We start from the raw sequence: 19,288 nt of genomic DNA on the forward strand, positions 1-19,288 counted from the left end.
AAATAGAGTGTTCAGAAACAGCTTGTGAAAACAAAATTGAATCCTTATTACCAAGACTGGCTATGTAAATTATCACCTTCCAAGGTATCTATCAATGAATCAATGATAGTGAGCACTGACTGTGTTCAGAGCACTGTATTAGGTACTCTATTCATCTATATTTCTATCTATCAATCATTCAATCATATTTATTGAGTGCTTACTATGTGCAGAGCAATCATCAACTGGGGGAACTGTATCCTGATTTTATGCTGATAAAGACCACCATATGCATGATCTAAGATGGTTATGGTGTTCATTAAGTACAGAAGTAGCATGTCCTAGTGGAAAGAGCACAGGACTGGGTGATAGGAGACCTAGGTTCAATTCCCAGGTCCAACACTTGCCTAGCATGTGACCTTAGGCTAGTCATTTAACCTTTCTGTGCTTCAGTCTCATCTGTAAAATAGGGATTAAAATACCTTGCTTGGCACAGATAAACGCTTAGCAAATATGCTTGGCTTGGCATAGCTGTATTACATAAGACTCACAATCTAAGAAATTTATCAAAGCCACTGTGGGAAAATACTTTGGTCTGAAGTCCATCCTTGGGGATGGAAGTGCCACGGCAGTACACGGCATAGTGGATAGAGCATGGACCTGGGAGTCAGAAGTTTGTGGGTTCTAATCCCGGCTCTGCCACTTGTCTGCTGTGTAACCTTGGGCAAGTCACTTCACTTCTCTGTGCCTCAGTTTCCTCATCCATTAAATGGGGATTAAGACTGCGAGCCCCACATGGGACAGGGCCTATGCCCAACCTGATTTCTCTGTATCCATTCCAGAGTTTAGTACAGTGTCTTGCACACAGTAAGCACTTGAGAAATACCAGAATTGTTATTATTATTATTAGATCATGGGCTTGGGAGTCAGGCATTTGTGGGTTCTAATCCCGGCTCCTCCACTTGTCAGTTGTGTGACTTTGGGCAAGTCACTTACTTTCTCTATGCCTCAGTTACCTCATCTGTAAAATGGGGATTAAGATGGTGAGCTCCATGTGGGACAACCTAATAACCTTGTATCTGCCCCAGTGCTTAGAACAGTGCTTGTCACATAGTAAATCCATTATTATTATTAGTAGTAGCAGTAGTATTAAAACTCCACTGATAGCAGTAATCCAGACCACATTCTTTCTCCACTCACCCTCCTCTTCTTCAGTGGTGCACATGTACTCAACTAAGAACTTCAAAGGGTTAGGACAGTGTATGGGCTGTGATTCATTCACCACTGTTTTAGACCATAAACAAAGATGTATAGGATTAAGCATAACCACCTGCTTCAGCCAAAATGACTGTGGAGCTGTTCAAGATAGAAAACAAGCCACTTTCTGCCTGAGTACCAGAGTTTTGAAGCTTAATAGGTCTCCAACATGCACTGTTGTGGGACGGCTTTCCAAGGAGAATCTGTTTGGGATCCTGTGGTACAGCCGTTAGAGAGCCTTGTTGGAGCTATTAATTACTAAGGTTTACATGGAGAGTGTTTATGATTCATTCTGCCTAAGAGTTGAGAATTTTATCCAGTAGTTACAGATGGTTGGTGTATTTACTTTTGTTGGAAAGTTAAAGTGATAGAGGGATCAGGTGTTCCCACTCATTTTGTCCTATCGATTTTAGGTCTCTCGATCTGTGGCATCTGGTGCCAATTCTGATTGGGTTCTTCTATCAGTCACAGAACCTGCCCACAGCACAGCCCTTTTATGCTGCTGTTGACAAACATGAACGCTTTCAGAAGTGGAAAGTGTGGAAATAATTCCTAATTATCTATCAGACAATCAGCCAAAATTTTTTGAATGTTTACCCTGTGCAGAGTATTGTACTAAGCACTTGGAAGAGCACAATATAACAGAGATGGTAGACACAGTCCCTACCCACAGCCAACTTAAAGTCATTTCCCATAAGGAGTTTTAGAATTTTTTGGTTTGGTGGCACATTGCTTCCCAGAGATTAGTAGGATGCTCTACACACAGCAAGTGCTTAATTAGTACTATTTCTACTACTACTAGCAAGTGCAGAGCTTTTTCCATTAGCTGTCATATGCTCTGGCTTTGAAAAACATACTCTGATGATGGGTTACTTCTTTAACAAGCTAAAATGCCTGCCACAAATTATTTTACATCTATTGGCTGTCTTCAACAGCACATCTCCCCCGCAACACACGCACCCATCCACACCCCCGAAGGTGGGTTAACTGAAGCTTTACAATTTGACATCTAAAAAGTGGATGCAATCCATCGGGCAATCAGTAGATCCTGTGCCCTCAGAACAATCCTGATTCCTGGGCACAAAGCTTGAGCTTGCCATCTTCCTTTGTTGGAGAATGAGCTGGGTCTTTGTCTCAGGGGATCCAGCCCATAATATTCATTACCCTATTTATTTTGTTAATGAGATGTACATCACCTTGATTCTATTTATTTGCTATTGTCTTTATGAGATGTTTATCTCCTTGAGTCTATTTATTGCTATTGTTCTTGTCTGTCTGTCTCCCCCGATTAGACTGTAAGCCTGTCATATGGCAGGGACTGTCTCTATCTGTTACCGATTTGTACATTCCAAGCGCTTAGTACAGTGCTCTGCACATAGTAAGCGCTGAATAAATACTATTGAATGAATGAATGAATGAATGAATGAATAGCACATCTACAGTATGCAATGCATTATCCAAAGCGCTTGAGAGAGTCCAGTGAATTTAGCAGAAACAATCCTTGCCCTTGAAGTGCTTACAATCTGACTGCGGAGGTAATTACTATGATTATCTTGTATCTCCCCCAAGCACTGAATATAGTGCTTTGTAAGAGCTGAACAAATACCACAATCCTTATTCATTTACAGATAAGAGGAGGAAGTAAATGCTATGATTATCTTGTATCTCCCCCAGAGCTTAGTATAGTGCTTTGTAAGAGCTTAACAAATACCACAATCATTATTCATTTACAGATAAGAGGAGGAAGGAAAGTGGGTATATAGGTGAGTGAGTCTTTAAATAATAGAGATTGTATAAAAGTGTTACAGGGGATTGAGATACTTGCCTAGTTGGAGCTGGGTGTTGAGGTGGTAATTGGGAGAATTCAGTTGGGAGAGAGGAGAAAGCAGTTAAGGAATGCCTCCTGGAGGATATGTGATTTCAGAAGGCTTTAAAATATGGACAGTTGTGAGCTACCAGATATGAAGTGGGAGGGAATCCCAGGCAGGAGGAAGGCTCACAGGCAAGGAGTTTGGGGTGGAAAGAGAAGGGGATGAGGCACAGAGAGTAGGTTAGTTTGAGAAGAATGACGAGTATGAGCTGAGGTGCAAGGGAGAAGAGAATGTATAAGTAGGGGATTGAGACCTAATTGAGTCCCTTAAAGCTTAATAGGTAGGTGTTTCTGCTTGATGAGAAGAGGAATGGGCAACTACTGTATATCTTTGAGGAATGGGAAGACGGGTTTAAAAGGATATTTTAGGAAGATGATCCAGGCATCAGAGTGAAGTATGGCCTGGATCCTAGAGGCAGGGAGTCCTGTGAGGAGGCTGATTTAGGAGGGGATGAAGAAGAGGGAATACTAGTGGAAGTCACATGACTCCAAATTGCATTCCAACTATGGGGGAAAAGTACTTTACAGGGAAAGAACAGGCCATATTCTTGAGAGCCTATGGAAGATTTGCCTAGTCAAACCCAGACCCTAGGAGGGAGATGATATTAGGTGGGAATCAGATCAGGGGTGCTTCTAGATGTTTTAAACACATTATGTCACAGCATTTTGAAGTGGCATAATTATGTACGTAAGAGTAGGTCATTACCTATTTGTGCTATGAGCCCGTTGTTGGGTAGGGATTGTCTCTATCTGTTGCTGAATTATACTTTCCAAGCACTTAGTACAGTGCTCTGCACAAACTAAGTGATCAATAAATGCAATTGAATGAACAACTACATGCAGAAATAACTAAGCTATTGGGGAGTCAAGTCCATAACTCCTCAATCAATGAATCACATTTATTGAGTGCAGAGCACTGTACTCAATGCTTGTGTGAGCTCATTGCAATAGAATTGGTAGACATTGTCCCTGCCCCCATTGAACTTATAGTCTAGAAGGGGAGACATTAAAATGTATTACAAACATGTATTCTTTTCTCTGTCATTTTGGACTGCTAAAAATTACTAGAAATAAGATCCAGATTATTATTTTAATACCAGCCATGGATCATATATCATCAGAAGAGATCACTCTAAATCACTGAATCTGCTTTACCCAAACAGAATTGAGAGTATCTTTACACAGAATTAACTTTTACTCTTCAACCTTTTTGTCTTTTCATCCATTTCTTAAAGGCTTTGCTATATGAGACAATTTTCTAGAAATCCTATTCCTAAAATTGTTGTAGTTTAACAGCAGATACCTACAGGCACATGTCCCTCACCAACAGCCTCAAAGATGCTTTTTAAGATGGGCTTGCTCATGACCAGGACATTACCAGTTAAAGAAACAATATCTTGTTTCTCTGTCTGCAACTGTTGGCAGTCAGCCAGCCATCCCCTAATTTTGTAATTTTTATGCCACTGTGCTCGGCAGATGTTTATCTAAATCATTTATATCTCTGTCGTCTCCATTTTAGATGCATTTAGTATTAAGAGAAGCTCCGCAAATAACAGCATAGATTAAAAGTTAATTAAGAAGAAGTTAAAGGAGAAGGGAAGTAATTACCTTTTTTCATAGACATTTGTTTCATTTTGACAGGATAAAAATGAGGAACTGAACAAGGTATGAAAATGGGAAATGTATAAAAAAAAAACTTTATCACAGGTTTCTTACATATCCAGAGAAATGCCAAATCATTTAAGAAAAGTAACCATTTGCTAATGCAGGCTGGGGCTAAATGAGAATGATTCTGTTTATTTGTATTGACTACGCTATACAATTGGTATCATTTTAGACTTGCATATACATTGACTTACAAAAATGGAAACAGTCAGGGCTAAGATTGGCAAGGAGGTAATGGATTTTTAAATCCTGGGGTGTGGAGAAGTAGGAATAATAATAATGATAATTATAGTATTCGTTAAGCACTTACTATGTGCCAGGCACTGTACTAAGTGCTGGGGTGGATACAAGCAAATCAAGTTGGACACAGTCCCTGTCCCATGTGGGGCTCCCAGTCTCAATCCCCATTTTACAGATGAGGTAACTGAGACAAAGAAAACTGAAGTGACTGACCCAGGGTCAGACAGTAGACAAGTGGCAGAGCTGGGATTAGAACTCATGATCTTCTGACTGCCAGGCCCAGCCTTGGGCTAGTCAAGTTGTACAAGAATCAAAAGCTTGTTTCTCCTTTCTCTTTCCCCTCTGGGTACCGGGAATAAAATGGAAACATGATTAGTGGCACCCAATCCATTCTAATTTTCTTGTGGTGGGGTAGAAATGCACAGATAGAGGCATCTTGGGTTGTGCTGTTGACTCTATCATTTGGTGTCACTATAAACAATGAAACTTTTGAGCACCTTCAGGAAAGTACAGTAAAGTTAGTAGATGTGTTACCTGCCCGCAAAGACATTACAATCTTGTGAGGAAGAGAGGAAGTAAATAAATTACAAATAGGAGGAATATCTCAAGTTCTCTAGTAGGGGTGGTATGAATACCCAGGTGCTCAGGTGATATGGAAGTGATGAAATGGCATGCTGAGGGGATATAGTGTGGGAAAATGAGTTATTATTCAGAGAAGCTCTACTGGAAGAGATGTAATGTCAGAAGGACTTGGAAGATGTGAAGAGCAGTGATCTTCTGGATGTGAACAGGAGGGGAGTTCCAGGTGGGAGGGAGAAAATGAGCAAGTGGTTGATGGTCAGTGAGATGAAGAGCAAAGGACCATGAGTAGAAGGGGTTGAAAGAAGAGCTTGGGAGTTGTCGTAGTGGGAGATGAATAGGATAGAGCTGATTATGTGCATTAGAGATTGCCAGAAATTCTGCTTGAAGTGGAGAGGAATGGGTAACCATTGGAAGCTTTGGAGGAGTAGGGAGATGTGTAGAGAAAAAGTTTTAGAAAAGTGATCTAGGCAGCAGTGTGAAGTAGGGACTGGAGGCAGGAAGGTCAGCAAGGAGGCTGATGCAGGACTCAAGTTGGGATATGAAAACCTCCTGGACCAGGAATGTTGCAGTTTTGAATGAAAGGAAGGGGAGAATTTTGGAAAAGCTGTGGAGAATGAATAGACTGCATTTAGAGATGCTGAAGTTGAAAGCAAGAGAGGAGTCAAGATACTGCTGTCTTGAGAGACAGGAAGGATGATGGTGTGGTCAATAGGGATAGGAAAGTGAGATGGAGGAGAGGACTTGTGAGGAAAGATAAGCATTCAGCTGTGGACATGTTGAGTTTCAGATGCTGATGGGACATCCATGTAGAGATATCCTGGAAGAAGGAGGAAATGAGAGATTTCAGAGAAAGCAGCAGTTCATACAAAAGGTCCAATTACCTTCATGGGATAAAATCCTCATAATCCCAATGTCAGTGTGTCTGCCGAGGCTGAATTCAATGAAGTTGTCTCTTCCTTTCAAGTTTTCCTCCTTTATGGATGCCATCAATAAGCCCCTGAGAGGCATTCCCCGCTGCATGGAAGGCAGCAGACTTGATGAGTATGTGCTACAGAATCATTTGAACTTCATCATCATAAATGATGAAGCCATGTGGCTCAGTGGATAGAGCACAGGCCTGGGAGTCAGAAGGTCCTGGGTTCTAATCCCTGCTCTGACACATGCCTGCTGTGTAATCTTGGGCACATTACTTAACTTCTCTGAGCCTCAGTTACCTTAGCCGTAAAAAATGGGGATTAAGAGTATTAGCCCAGTGAGGGACAGGGACTGTAACCAACCTGATTCACTTGTATCTGCCCCAGTGCTTAGAACAGTGCTTGGCACCTAGTAAGTGCTTAACAAGTACAATTATTATTACCTCATCTCTTCTACAGATGTTTAGCAGGCTGGATCATGAGGCACTGGCCCTAATCTGTACATTATTGAAATGGTCTACACACTTTCAAAAGGCAAAATTAAACAAAGCCTCCAAAAAGATATAGGGAACCCACATTTGTAGGAAAGTGAAATTCAAAAAAAATTAGCGAGTAACAGAAAATTAGTTGGCTATAGCATTGCTCCACGAATGCTATCTATATATATATTGAATATATATTGTATATATATGCATATATATACAATATATATAATATAATATATATAATTGTATATATTTTTATTACTCTATTTATTTTGTTAATGAGATGTACATCATCACCTTGATTCTATTTATTGCTATTGTTTTAATGAGATGTTCATCCCCTTGATTCTATTTATTGCTATTATTTTTGTCTTTCTGTTTTCCCCGATTAGACTGTAAGCCCATCAATGGGCAGGGACTGTCTCTATCTGTTGCCGATTTGTACATTCCAAGTGCTTAGTACAGTGCTCTGCACATAGTAAGCACTCAATAAATACTATTGAATGAATGAATGAATGAATAAAGTCACTTTCTCTAGTCACTCATGCATAAGACTGGTGGAAAGAAGCTTTTTCACAGCCAGAATTCTTGGCAATTTTGTTTGCCCTCTTGGGGTGATAAATGACTTTTCTTTTTCAGAGATTATTTCTTCTCTATAAAACATTTTCAGGGGAAAAAAAAACAATCAGCTGAGTAAGAGACTGGCATGTAAAACACTAGCATTAGCAAAACAATCTTGAGAATTGTCCTTGAAAGAACAACTTCTGTATTTAGGCCACACAAAATTGTTAGATATATTCCATCCCTCACAAAGCCAAATGAAAACATTCTAAGCTATGCAATTAAGTCAGTATTTAACAGCCAAGCACTGCTTGACTTGCTCATTATACTAAGCCTAACAATAACCAGTCCCCAACGGAACATCCACTGCCATTTTTCTGGCATCTTCTAATCCATTAGACCATGGTGCAAATGCCACTCCTGATTCTATTAGAAACAGAACCCTACTAAAGCAAGTGCCAGGCTTTGGATCAAACTCCACATTACCATTGCTTTGTCTTGCTTAAAGTCTGTAATCACCTGGCAGGTACAGAATGCAGCAGAAGCCAGAACATTCAGTCAAATTTAGCACCATTCCAATTTTTAGAGGAGTAAGAGGTGATAGTGTTGGAAAAAAATATTCAAGCTATGATTCCAAGTTTCACTGCTTTCTTCCCTGTGAGGATGCTCCCCAGATGGCTCAAATAGAAGGAACTATATGCCTTTGACATTCCTACTCAAGGAAGATTGCCACTGATGGTGAAATTCACTCACTGAGGCATGGCTGATTGAAATGCCAGTCTCAACCAAACTGTGGACCTCTCCCTTGTTGCTCTGACCCTCTCCTCACTTATGCCTCTTCACTTCATGAGCCTTGTGAAGCTTCAGCTCAGAATGTGCCACTCAGTTTTTGAATGGGGACAACCATGCTGGTTTATCTGGGGAAATGGACTCCCAGTATTCCTCTATCCTTGTTTTCAGTTTCACAATGTCAATTTACCATACAGTAGAATCTGCTACTGTTATCTATTCTCCTCACATTTCCCACCCAGTGCAGTTGTTTTTCAGTGAGCATAGCTCAATCAATCAATCATTACTGTATATATTTTCATTACACTATTTATTTTGTTAATGAGATGTACATCGCCTTGATTCTATGTATTTGCTATTGTTTTAATGAGATGTTCATCCCCTTGATTCTATTTATTGCTATTGTTCTTGTCTGTCTGTCTCCCCCAATTAGACCGTAAGCCCATCACAGGGCAGGGACTGTCTCTATCTGTTACCGATTTGTACATTCCAAGCACTTAGTACAGTGCTCTGCACATAGTAAGTGCTCAATAAATACTATTGAATGAATGAATGGTATTTATTGAGCACTTACTGTTTGTAGACCACTGTACTAAGTGCTTGGAAGAGTACAATTAAACAGGGTAAGTAGACACATTCCCTGACCACAACGACCTTACAGTCTAGACAAGCTTATAGTGTAGGGGACTCTAGCTCCATGCTAGAAGACTGATTCTGTTCCTGGACTTTTGTCATTTAGAATTCTGTCCTGAGTATAGCCCATATGTAACACTGAAGAAACTGCTCAAGGAGTCAGATGGGAGGTATATGGGGAATCCAGGTCTTGTAGCCAAAGAGAAGTTTGGACATAACTATACTTCTGCAGACGTTTAGCTTCAGATCTGCAACTCTTCACCACAGCCTTCACACTTCATTTGACAGTCTCCCAAGGGAATTATTGACATTCTTCAATTGATTTTCTGTCTCCTTGCCTAACCCTTACTTCACTTGAGCTGGACAAATATGAAGTTTGACATTGCAATCCCTGAGTGAAACAAGCCTCCTGATGAAGGACGGATCCCAGAATGAGAGACTGATTGCAAAACGTTTCTGGAGTGGCCTATCTTTTGAGCAAAGGCAGTCTTCACAGTCAATCACTTCTTTCAAAAGTTGCACTTCTACTAAAACAGAGGGGCTATATTGTGATCACTGGCGTCTATGTTCCCAGCATTACTGACACCAGTGATGAAGAAAAAAATTTGATGAGGGTCTAGATAGATTTTTAGTCTTGCTGATATATGACAAGCTGATAGTCATGGGAGATTTCAACCATGTGTAAGCAGTGATGCTGAAACATAGAAACAAAATCGCTGAACCACAAGAAATTGGACAGTTAAATAGCAATGGTTTACTACTGCTCAGTGAATGTGTCAAACATCAGCCTGTAATTGTCTGCTGATTGAATAGCACAGAATATGTGGATGACCCTCAGTTCTCCCTCCTATTTAGACTGTGAGATCCACGTGGGATGGGGATTGTGACCAACCTGATTAACTTGAATCTACCCCAGGGCACAGTACAGTGCTTGACATATAGTAACTGCTTAACAAATGCAATAATAGAGAAACACTGTGGCCTAGTAAATAGAGCATGGGCCTGTGAGTCAGAAGGACATGGGCTCTAGTCTTGTCTCTTTCACTTGTCTATTGTGTGACCTAGTTTTCTTTTTATGGTATTTGTTAAGTGCTTACTATGTGCCATGCACTGTACAAGTGCTGGGGTAGATATAAGCTAATCAGGTTGGACGCAGTCCATATCCCACATGGAGCTCACAGTTGTAATCCCAATTTTACATATGAGGTAACTGAGGCACAGAGAAGTGAAGTGACATATCCGAGGTCACACAGCAGACAAGTGGAGGAGCCAGGATTAACACCCAGGTCTTTGTGACTCCCAGGCCACCAGGCTATGCTGCTTCATCTACCCCAGTTTGTATCACAGCTTGTATCTACCCCAGATCTTTGTACAGTGCCTGGCATATAGTAAGTGTTTAACAAATACCATAAAACAACAACGATAACAACAGTAATGATTACCACAATCCCCCGATTAGACTGTAAGCCCCCCCGATTAGACTGTAAGCCCGTCAAACGGCAGGGACTGTCTCTATCTGTTGCCGACTTGTTCATCCCAAGCGCTTAGTACAGTGCTCTGCACATAGTAAGCGCTCAATAAATACTATTGAATGAATGAATGAATAATAATGATGAACGGGGGGTCTTATGAATTTCATCCTCTTTCTACGATGAAACCTGAAGAATTTCAATATCACTCCTAGAGATCATTTTAGGCAATCCAAACAAGAAGACACAATTTAAAAACACAAGGAAGTAAAACCCCACACGACTTGACTTTCGTATGGACAGCTGAAATACAAGAGTAGTAGAACAACTCGTTGTACAGCAATTTGAAATTAGACATGCGATGACTGACCCATGGAGACTCTGAGAAGGCATTAATAATAGCATGGTGCTTATTAACTGCTGAGAAAAAGTACGAAGATAGTATGTCAGCTGTTATCCCAGCCAAGTTTCATAATCTAAAATGGGGGTAGGAAGTTCTGATGACTGGTGCACAGTGAAAGAAAAAACAAGGCTCATTCAGCAACAAGCAAAAATTCAACACAAAAAGGCAGCTATTCATTTATCAATCGATCATTCAATGGTATTTATTGAGGGCTTATTGTGTGCAGAGTACAGTACAACAGATTGGTAGACATGTTGCCTGCTCACAAGGAGTTTACAGTTTAGAGGTGGGGAAGGAATTGTCCTAGGGCTCCTTGCTGCTAAAGACAGGGCTGTCCTTGGTCCAAAGATTAAGAAGCAGCCAAGGCAAAAGGTTTTGTCCATCCCCTTCCAGCAGGAGAGCTCTCCCTTTCGTGATAGTGGGCTAGGTATAGAAATGTGCACCACTGTAGTGTAACAGGTATTATCAAGATTTGCTCTTTCAGTTGAAACTTCCTATAAGACAGAGTAGTGAATTGAGTGTTATCCAAATGGTCTGGAAGGCACTATGTAGGTGTACAAGATTTTGTCAGACTTTTAGCTGTTAAATTTGAGTTTTATCAGTTTACCTTGAAAAATGTTTCTTATAAAATGAGAAAAATCTTAAAATCAATTTTTATCATCAGTCTCTTTCTAGAAGCCATGGAACCCACAGTATGTGTCCAGAGTATATCATTAGTAAGATTTGCTGGGGAAAAGGTATAATTGCAAAGGTTAATATTATTCATTAATATTAATGTCTGTCTCCCCCTCTACGCAGTAAGCTCATCATAGGCAGGGAATGTTTCTACCAACTCCAATTTATTGTACTCTCCCAAGTGCTTAGTATAGTGCTCTGAATACATCAAGTGCTCAATAAATACCACTGATTAACTGATCCCCTGAAGAACCAAAATTACAGAAAAAGCACTTCGTCTTTTGCTCTTTTTCTCTAAAAGATTGTCTTAGAACTTTTTTTATTCTTGCATTCTACATTCAACATTTTAATTTCATTTTTGTTAACTGTTACAACCAAATCCGTGACTAGAGCAGCCAACTCCTTAATCAGTAATGATAAGTGTGGCATTTGTTAAGTGGTTACTATGTGTCAAACACTCTACTAACTGCTGGGGCAAATACAAGATAATCAGGTCTCACATGGGCTCACAGTCTAAGTAAGAGGGAAAACAGGTATTGAATCTGTATTTTGCAGATTAGGGAACTGAGGGACAGAGAAGTTGAGTGACTTGCTCAGGGTCATGCAGCTGGTAAATGGTGGAGCTGGGATTAGAACCCAGGTCCCTGTTCCATGCACTTTCCACTAGGTCATGCTGATTCTGTAATCTGTTTGACAGGAGCATCCTTCCAGAGAAGAGGGCTTTGAGGAGTTGTTGCTGTTTGAAGAGGGAAGAGAGGGCAAAGGTCAACCAGGAAACCCAGGAGTCAAGTAACCCTGGTCGCTCAAATATGCATTTCTTCCCTTTCTTTAGAGAAGCCCCATGACGTAGTGGTTAGAGCATGGTCCTGGGAAACAGAAGGTCATGGGTTCTAATTCTAGCTCTGCCACTTATCTGCTCTGTGACCTTGAGTGAGTTACTTAAATTCTCTGTGCCTCAGTGACCTCATCGATAAAATGGGGATTGAGACTGTGAGCCCTATATGGGACCTTGACTGTATCCAACTCAATTTGCTTGTATCCATGCCATCACTTAGTATAGTGGCTAGCACACAGTAAGCACTCAAGCAATATCATCATTATTTTCCTAGTTGCCTCACATGGCAGAAGCTCCCTGAGGTTCTTTCTCCAAGAGTAGTAGGGACCTACAGGGTTCAAGGCCTTGTCCCATTTAGATCTCACCTAGAATGGGGCACAAATGAAACTTTCCTTTCTGTTTTTTCCCTAAATCTCTTTAAAATTGAATTCAACTTTGCTTAAAGGTGACCTCAGAACCCAGTGTTTATTTATTTTAAATTTGCAACAAGAAGCATTCCTTTCAATGCAATTAAAATGTGACCCAGATAAGAACTGTACTTGAAGAATTTTTTTAAAAAAGCACCATTCTAATTATTTCATCAGATTCACTGGTCAGACACCAGCATGGCATAATACTGGGGAGTGAAGCAAGAAGCTGGATTGCTTCCTCAAGTGTTTAATGAGCTAAGTAATCAAGTTTTGGTTAAATCCTCTCCAATATTTTAAAGATCTGATCCCTAATTACTTCTATGTTCTGCTACAGCAATTCAAAATTGTCACTGATTTCCTGCTCAACGCTGGGAATATTAGGTGCACAGTGTGCTAGAAACAGAGTTACTATAACTGCCAGCATCAGTGCTTTGCATAATTTTAAGATTATACCTTTCAGGGTATTAAAGAAAAATATGTCAAAGTTTTTTAATGGTAGATATTAAACACTCACTGTGCCAAGTCCTATACTAAGTGCTGGGGCAGATACAAGTTTGTTATGTTTGACACAGTCCCTGTTCCACATCAGGCTCATAGTCTTAATCCCCATTTTACAGATGAGGTAGCTGAGGCTTAAAGAAGTGAAGTGACATGCCCAAGGTCACACAGCAGACAAGTGGAGGAGCTCGGATTTAGAACCCAGGTTGTTCTGACTCCCAGATTCTTACATTATCCACTAAGCCACACCACTTCTCTCACACTTGAAGTTGATCTCTGACAAAATTTGTTATTTTTCCCCAAGGTTGTTCTAAAAGGTGGGACATCAAAAGAAGACAATATAATGTATATGTATTGTATAATGTATAATGTCCAAAAAAATAGGAAATTTCATATTAGTGATCTACCATCATCCCATTAAAGCAATGAGGTTCTGTAAAAATCTGATTGTAAATTTTATAATTGGTATTAGTAATTTTGTAAAGCTTTTTGACTGGGACAAACTATTATAACAAGCTCATTCAAAAAAATATTTTTAAAGGAATAGTTGGGAAGAATGTCAAACCTTGTACTGGGATGGGGTAAATATGAATATTTAATCAGTTTCATTCAGTCCAGAAACATTTTACGTCAAAAATAATTTATTCTAAGTGGTAACAGAATCAGATATTTGAAAAAAGCTACTTTTAGATTACATGCTCAAACTGAGGAAAGAGAATTATTTAGCTTTGGTTGAAGGTAACATCACTAAATGTATCTTAATTGTGATAGGCTTTCTGTTGAAGGGACCATGTAAAAAAATTCAAATGAGGGAGAGATGTGAATCTGGAGGAAATGGGTGGCATACAAATGTAGTATTAAAAATGGTGAACTGATGACTTAGTTCACTAGAATGAAATAGGCAATTAGGAGAACAGAAATGAATAAGGGCAGTGGAAAGAAGTGTTCATTACTAGGAACCAGTCAGGAATTGGGAAAACGATAAAAGTGTTTACAAGCTAGGTGATTAGATGGGGAAAATGTTGGAGGTGAAGCCTTTCATGAGGAGGAGCTTTAAATCAGTGGTTTTGAGGATGGTGAGAGCCTGGTAAATATTGTAGCTTGAAGAGTGGAAAGGAGAGGTTGGAATGGGACAATATCATGGAGAAAGGGTGGGAGTATTCAGCACCAGATTGAATGTTGCTATCAAAAATGATTCCAACTCAGGACCTGGAGAAATGGGAGTGAGTAAGGTTATGAGTGAAGAGTAAAACTTTTCTGGGTTTATCTGGATAAGATGGAGAAAAATTCCAATGAAAATGTTAGAACTACAAAATGTAGGTGAATGGATAGAGGGATATAAATGGGGGTTAAACAAATTTTGGAGTTATTTACATCACTATCATCATCATCATTGTAGTCACTGAGATCACTGTATCAGGCTCTTAAGAGAGAACATGGTTGCTGCTATCTAAAAGGTTGAAATCTCATGGTGACAACAGGCAGATGTAAAGTATTTACAAACAGTAGCAGCAGGAGGAAGGAAAAGAGAAACAGTTGATACAGATGGTGGCTCATTATAGTAATCCTTTCAAAGAAGAATAGGTTGGGAGAAGATGAGAAAACTTTTATTTTCTGGGAATGGTGGAAATTGCACTCATTCGAATGCACGTTACACTGTAAAAAATGATCCTTTTAAACTAGAAAAAGCTTTAATAGTTTTTTCTAACTTGCTCAGTTTGTCAATTTTGCTTGTTTCAAATAGGTTTCTGAATCACTGATGGCAAGGGTTTTCTACACTGGCTTGGAAGGCCACTCTCAATGTGTTCTGCATTAAAATTCACTACTTAAATTCCTAAAAAGACACAACCTCTTCAGTTTCTTTTAGGGAAAGAATGATTATTTTTTCATAGTCTTGTAGAAAAAACTCTACAAGTAACCCTGTAAAGCTTCATACATTTCCAAACACTGAAAGCTGTTTTATAGCCTCAGTTTTTAATCACAGGGATTTATATTTCTTTTCCCATACTGCACATTATTCAGAGCTAATCTGTCCAGTTAAGTTAGATAACTGCCTACAGGTCACTACATTCATTATCTTTGATGATAAAATGTTGGTCTGAGTTAATGATTTAAGAGTAGGATGTTATTCATAATGTGAAAAGACAGTGTAGGGCCAATTCATAGGCAAACAATCCACTGTATAATTTTCGTGTTTCATTAAAAATACATGTTAAGTGTAGCTTTAATACTAATTGATCCAGGGAGGTGAGAAATTGCATTGTTCTAACCTGATTAACAAGACCAAACTATTAATATTCTTGGAGAATCCAACCTTTAGAGTAATGTGATTGTCAGTTTCTGGAGGAAATAATGTGTTCATAATGAATGATTTTAAATTAACCTCTTCAAGCACGTTTAGAATATAAAATAATCCTCTGACATACTCAAAATGTCATAGAGTCAATGTGTATATGTAAATTTGAAAATGAATCTGTAAAATTAAACTGTGCTTTAATAGAGATAGTAGACCCTGACAAAACAAATAAATGTGTCTAATACAATGTTAATGCATTTTTTTCAGTTTTGTTCCAAAGCAGTTTTAATTTTTTAATAGGTAGAATTTTCATGTCAATTTAAAAACAAATGATCTACCTTCTCTAAACATAATTAATCTAGATTGAAACAATGTCCTTTGCTTTAGTGCTTTTTAATGAGAGCAACTATTTTGTAAATTCCACGATGGTTTGCTAAATGAAAATTTTTCCATCTCAGTGATTTATTGTTAACTTTCTCATATTACCTTAATATGAAGTTTGGAATCTTAAAATTGCATCCTCAGGTAGATAGCTCTCCTTACCATTTGCAGGTGGAGTTGATGGTTAATTCAATCAATTCTATGTGGCTCAAATAAACAATTCATAACTAATTTCTTTCTCTTTCTCAAAGAGCACATTTAAAAAAAATTCTGGCCTTTTCTTGAGTTGTGCACTGCCAATTGTTTATTTAATTCCTCCTCTCACTACCCAAATTTTCTCAATCTGCTCCACTGGGTATATCCCAGTTCTGGTTTCTATCTTGCCACCAATCTCTCTCCCACTTTCACCCTCTGTCCTGGAATGCCCTTCCTCCTTAAATCCAACAATTATTCTCCCCATCTTCAAAGTCTTATTGAAGATACATCTCCTCCAAGAGGCCTTTCCTGACTGAACACTCCTTTCTTCATCTCCCATTCCCTTCTGCATTACCCTGATTTGCTCCCTTGATCTTAGAATATGTCACTTGTCAATTTGGGGCTATAAAGAACTATGGAAAAAACACCACCAGGCTATATGGTTGTAAAGATACACAGTGATGATAATTATCATAATTTTTAACATATTTTTGAATTTACCAAATAAGAAGAAGGGATCACTGATGAACCTAAGGCCTATACAATGCATTTCATTGATTATATCCTCTTTCAGCATTTACCTCTCAATTAAGGGCAGGGAATCTGCCTTTTGCTCTCATGGAATCTCCTAAATGTTTAGTACCGTGGACCTCAATGGATCACTGTATTACTAAATAAATACCACAGATTGATAGATTTATCAATTTACTTATTAATTTATCATATCTGTATTAAATTTATAATAATAACAATGGCATTTATTAGATGCTTACTATGTGCCAAGCACTGTTCTAAGCGCTGGGAGGGGATACAAGGTAATCAGGTTGTCCCACATGGGGCTCACAGTCTTGATCCCATTTTACAGATGAGGTGACTGAGGCATAGAGAAGTTGTGACTTGCCCAAAATCACACAGCTGACAAGTGGCAGTCAGGATTTGAACCCATAACCGCTGACTCCCAAGCCTATGCTCTTTCCACTGAGCCATGCTGCTTCTCAATAATCTAACAATATCTAACAATCTAAAAATTAATCTAACAATAATTTATTATATTCATAATGTATTTATTATATCTATAATTTACTGTCTCCATTGTAGAAGCAGCATGGCTTAGTGGATAGAGCACGGGACTGGGAATCAGAAGGACTAGTGTTCTAATACCGGCTCTGCGCCATGTATGCTGTGTGACTTTGGGCAAATCACTTCACTTAGCTGGGCCTCAGTTTCCTCATTGGTAAAATGGGGATTAAGAGCATGAGTCCCATGTGGGACAGGAACTGTGTTCAACCTGATTAAACTTGTATCTGCCCCAAGGTTTAGAACAGTGCTCGCACAGTAAGCACTTAACAAGTACCATTATTATTCAGCACTTAATAGAGTGCCTGGCACATAGTAAGTGTTTAACAACTACCATAATCATTATTATCATTTATTTATATTAATTTCTGTCTCCCCCTCTGGACTGTAGGCCCATCATGAGCAGAGAACGTGTCTACCACCTATGTTTTATTGTTATACTGTACTCTCGCAAATGTTTAGTACAGTGCTCTTGCACACAGTAAATGCTCAACATATACGATTGATTTTTTGATAGACTGTCCAGGAGCAAATCAAACTGTGGATACAGCATAGTGACACCAACATGATTGGTTTATTATATCTGTAATTTACTCATGAATGAAAGACTCATGAATAAAAAAAAATAAAACTTGCAGCAAAGTGGAAAAGCACACTGCAGCAATTCATGACGCTCTGACCTGATGAAGATATAAAGAAACTTTCAGGGAGAAATGCCAAATGTACTAAAAAACCTAAATGATCACTGATGGTATACCAAAGGGGATCCAGGCAGGGCTCTTTGACTAATCTAATTCAATTGCAATGCATAGAAACTATGTAAAGAGATCATGCTAACCACTTTTCTATATACTTTAGATGAATGGAGCGAATATCGTTACCATGAATGAAGAGGGTGATCTGAACTTTTCACTAGTTTACCTGAATTCACCAGATACCCGGTTGCTGGAGTATAGGAAAATGGATAGTCAGTCAGACAACTGTGTTTATTAAGCACTTACTGTGTGCACAGCACTGTACTAAGCACTTGGGAGAGTACAATATAACAATGTAAAAGACACATTCCATGCCCTTGATGAGTTTACACTCTCAAGATAGAGATAATGTTGGTTGGCTAGTCCAGTGTCTTTGCAAAACACCACAGCTTCCCTGGCATTTTAAACTCCCAGGCATACTGCACATGGTTCCTTTCCCTGAAGTGACAGGCGGGTTTTAAAAATCTTTAAGAAAATGACCAAAAGACTTGCTTACCGTTCTGGCATCCCAGAGAGACAGGGTCTTATCTGCAGAGCTGGTAAGAATGGTATTGGAGAAGGGAAGAAACTCAATGCTATTGACTGAATCGCTGTGGCCACGTAAGGTGTATCTGCATCTTTCACTGTAGATGAAACAAAGGCAATGGTGAAGGTTAGAATGAAAAGGAAAATAATCAGCATTTCAATGATTTCTGTGCTTTCTGCACTGAATGTTGAAATTTTATTTTCATATGGAAGAAAAATAAGCAAAAGCCAAGAGAGTTAAGCACAGATGTTTCCATGGGCCTCAGAGTCAGAAGAACCTGGGTTCTATCTAATCCCAGCTCTGCCAGTTGCATTCTGTGTGACCTGGGGCAAGTCACTTAACTTCTCTGTGCATCAACTGTGAAATGGGAATACCTATTCTCCTTCCTACTTAGATTGTCAGTCCCATGTGGGAAAGGGACTGTGTCTGACCTAATGAACTTGTACCTACCCTAGCTTGTATAACAGTGCTTGACACATAGTAAATGTTTAACAAATGCCATAAAAATAAATTATCACCTAATTTGTAGTCCAGAAGTGTTTTCCTAAACTATAGATTATATAATAATTCATCATGATTTTGCCTTGAATTTCTTTTGTGCCTTTATTTTGAAAAACACTAAATACTACCTTATTACCTCACAGCTAGGGAGTCAGAAACAAATCTAATTAGCCTCAACACAAATGAAGCAACTGAGAGGTTACATTCATTTCACCAGATCATAGAGTGAGTTGTAAGAGCTTCAGGACTTTAATTAAAATCACCTAACCTTTCTAGGTGCCTGGCCACTGTA

General features: G+C 39.1%; 1 protein-coding gene across 5 annotated transcripts in view; it reads right to left on the reverse strand.

Moving 5' to 3' along the window:
* Window positions 1-19,288, reverse strand: part of SPAG16 (sperm associated antigen 16) — a 772,121-nt gene that overhangs the window by 323,939 nt on the left and 428,894 nt on the right. For 4 of the 5 annotated variants that reach the window (XM_029068266.2, XM_029068265.2, XM_029068264.2 and 1 more), the window contains one exon: window positions 18,466-18,592. In XM_029068266.2, the coding sequence (XP_028924099.1) occupies window positions 18,466-18,592 (127 nt within the window). Of the gene's footprint in view, window positions 1-17,824; window positions 17,895-18,465; window positions 18,593-19,288 lie in introns of those variants that run through there. The other variant, XM_029068269.2, reaches the window with a different exon arrangement.

The sequence above is a fragment of the Ornithorhynchus anatinus genome, chromosome 7 (genome assembly GCF_004115215.2).
Source record: "Ornithorhynchus anatinus isolate Pmale09 chromosome 7, mOrnAna1.pri.v4, whole genome shotgun sequence".
Lineage (NCBI taxonomy): Eukaryota > Metazoa > Chordata > Mammalia > Monotremata > Ornithorhynchidae > Ornithorhynchus > Ornithorhynchus anatinus.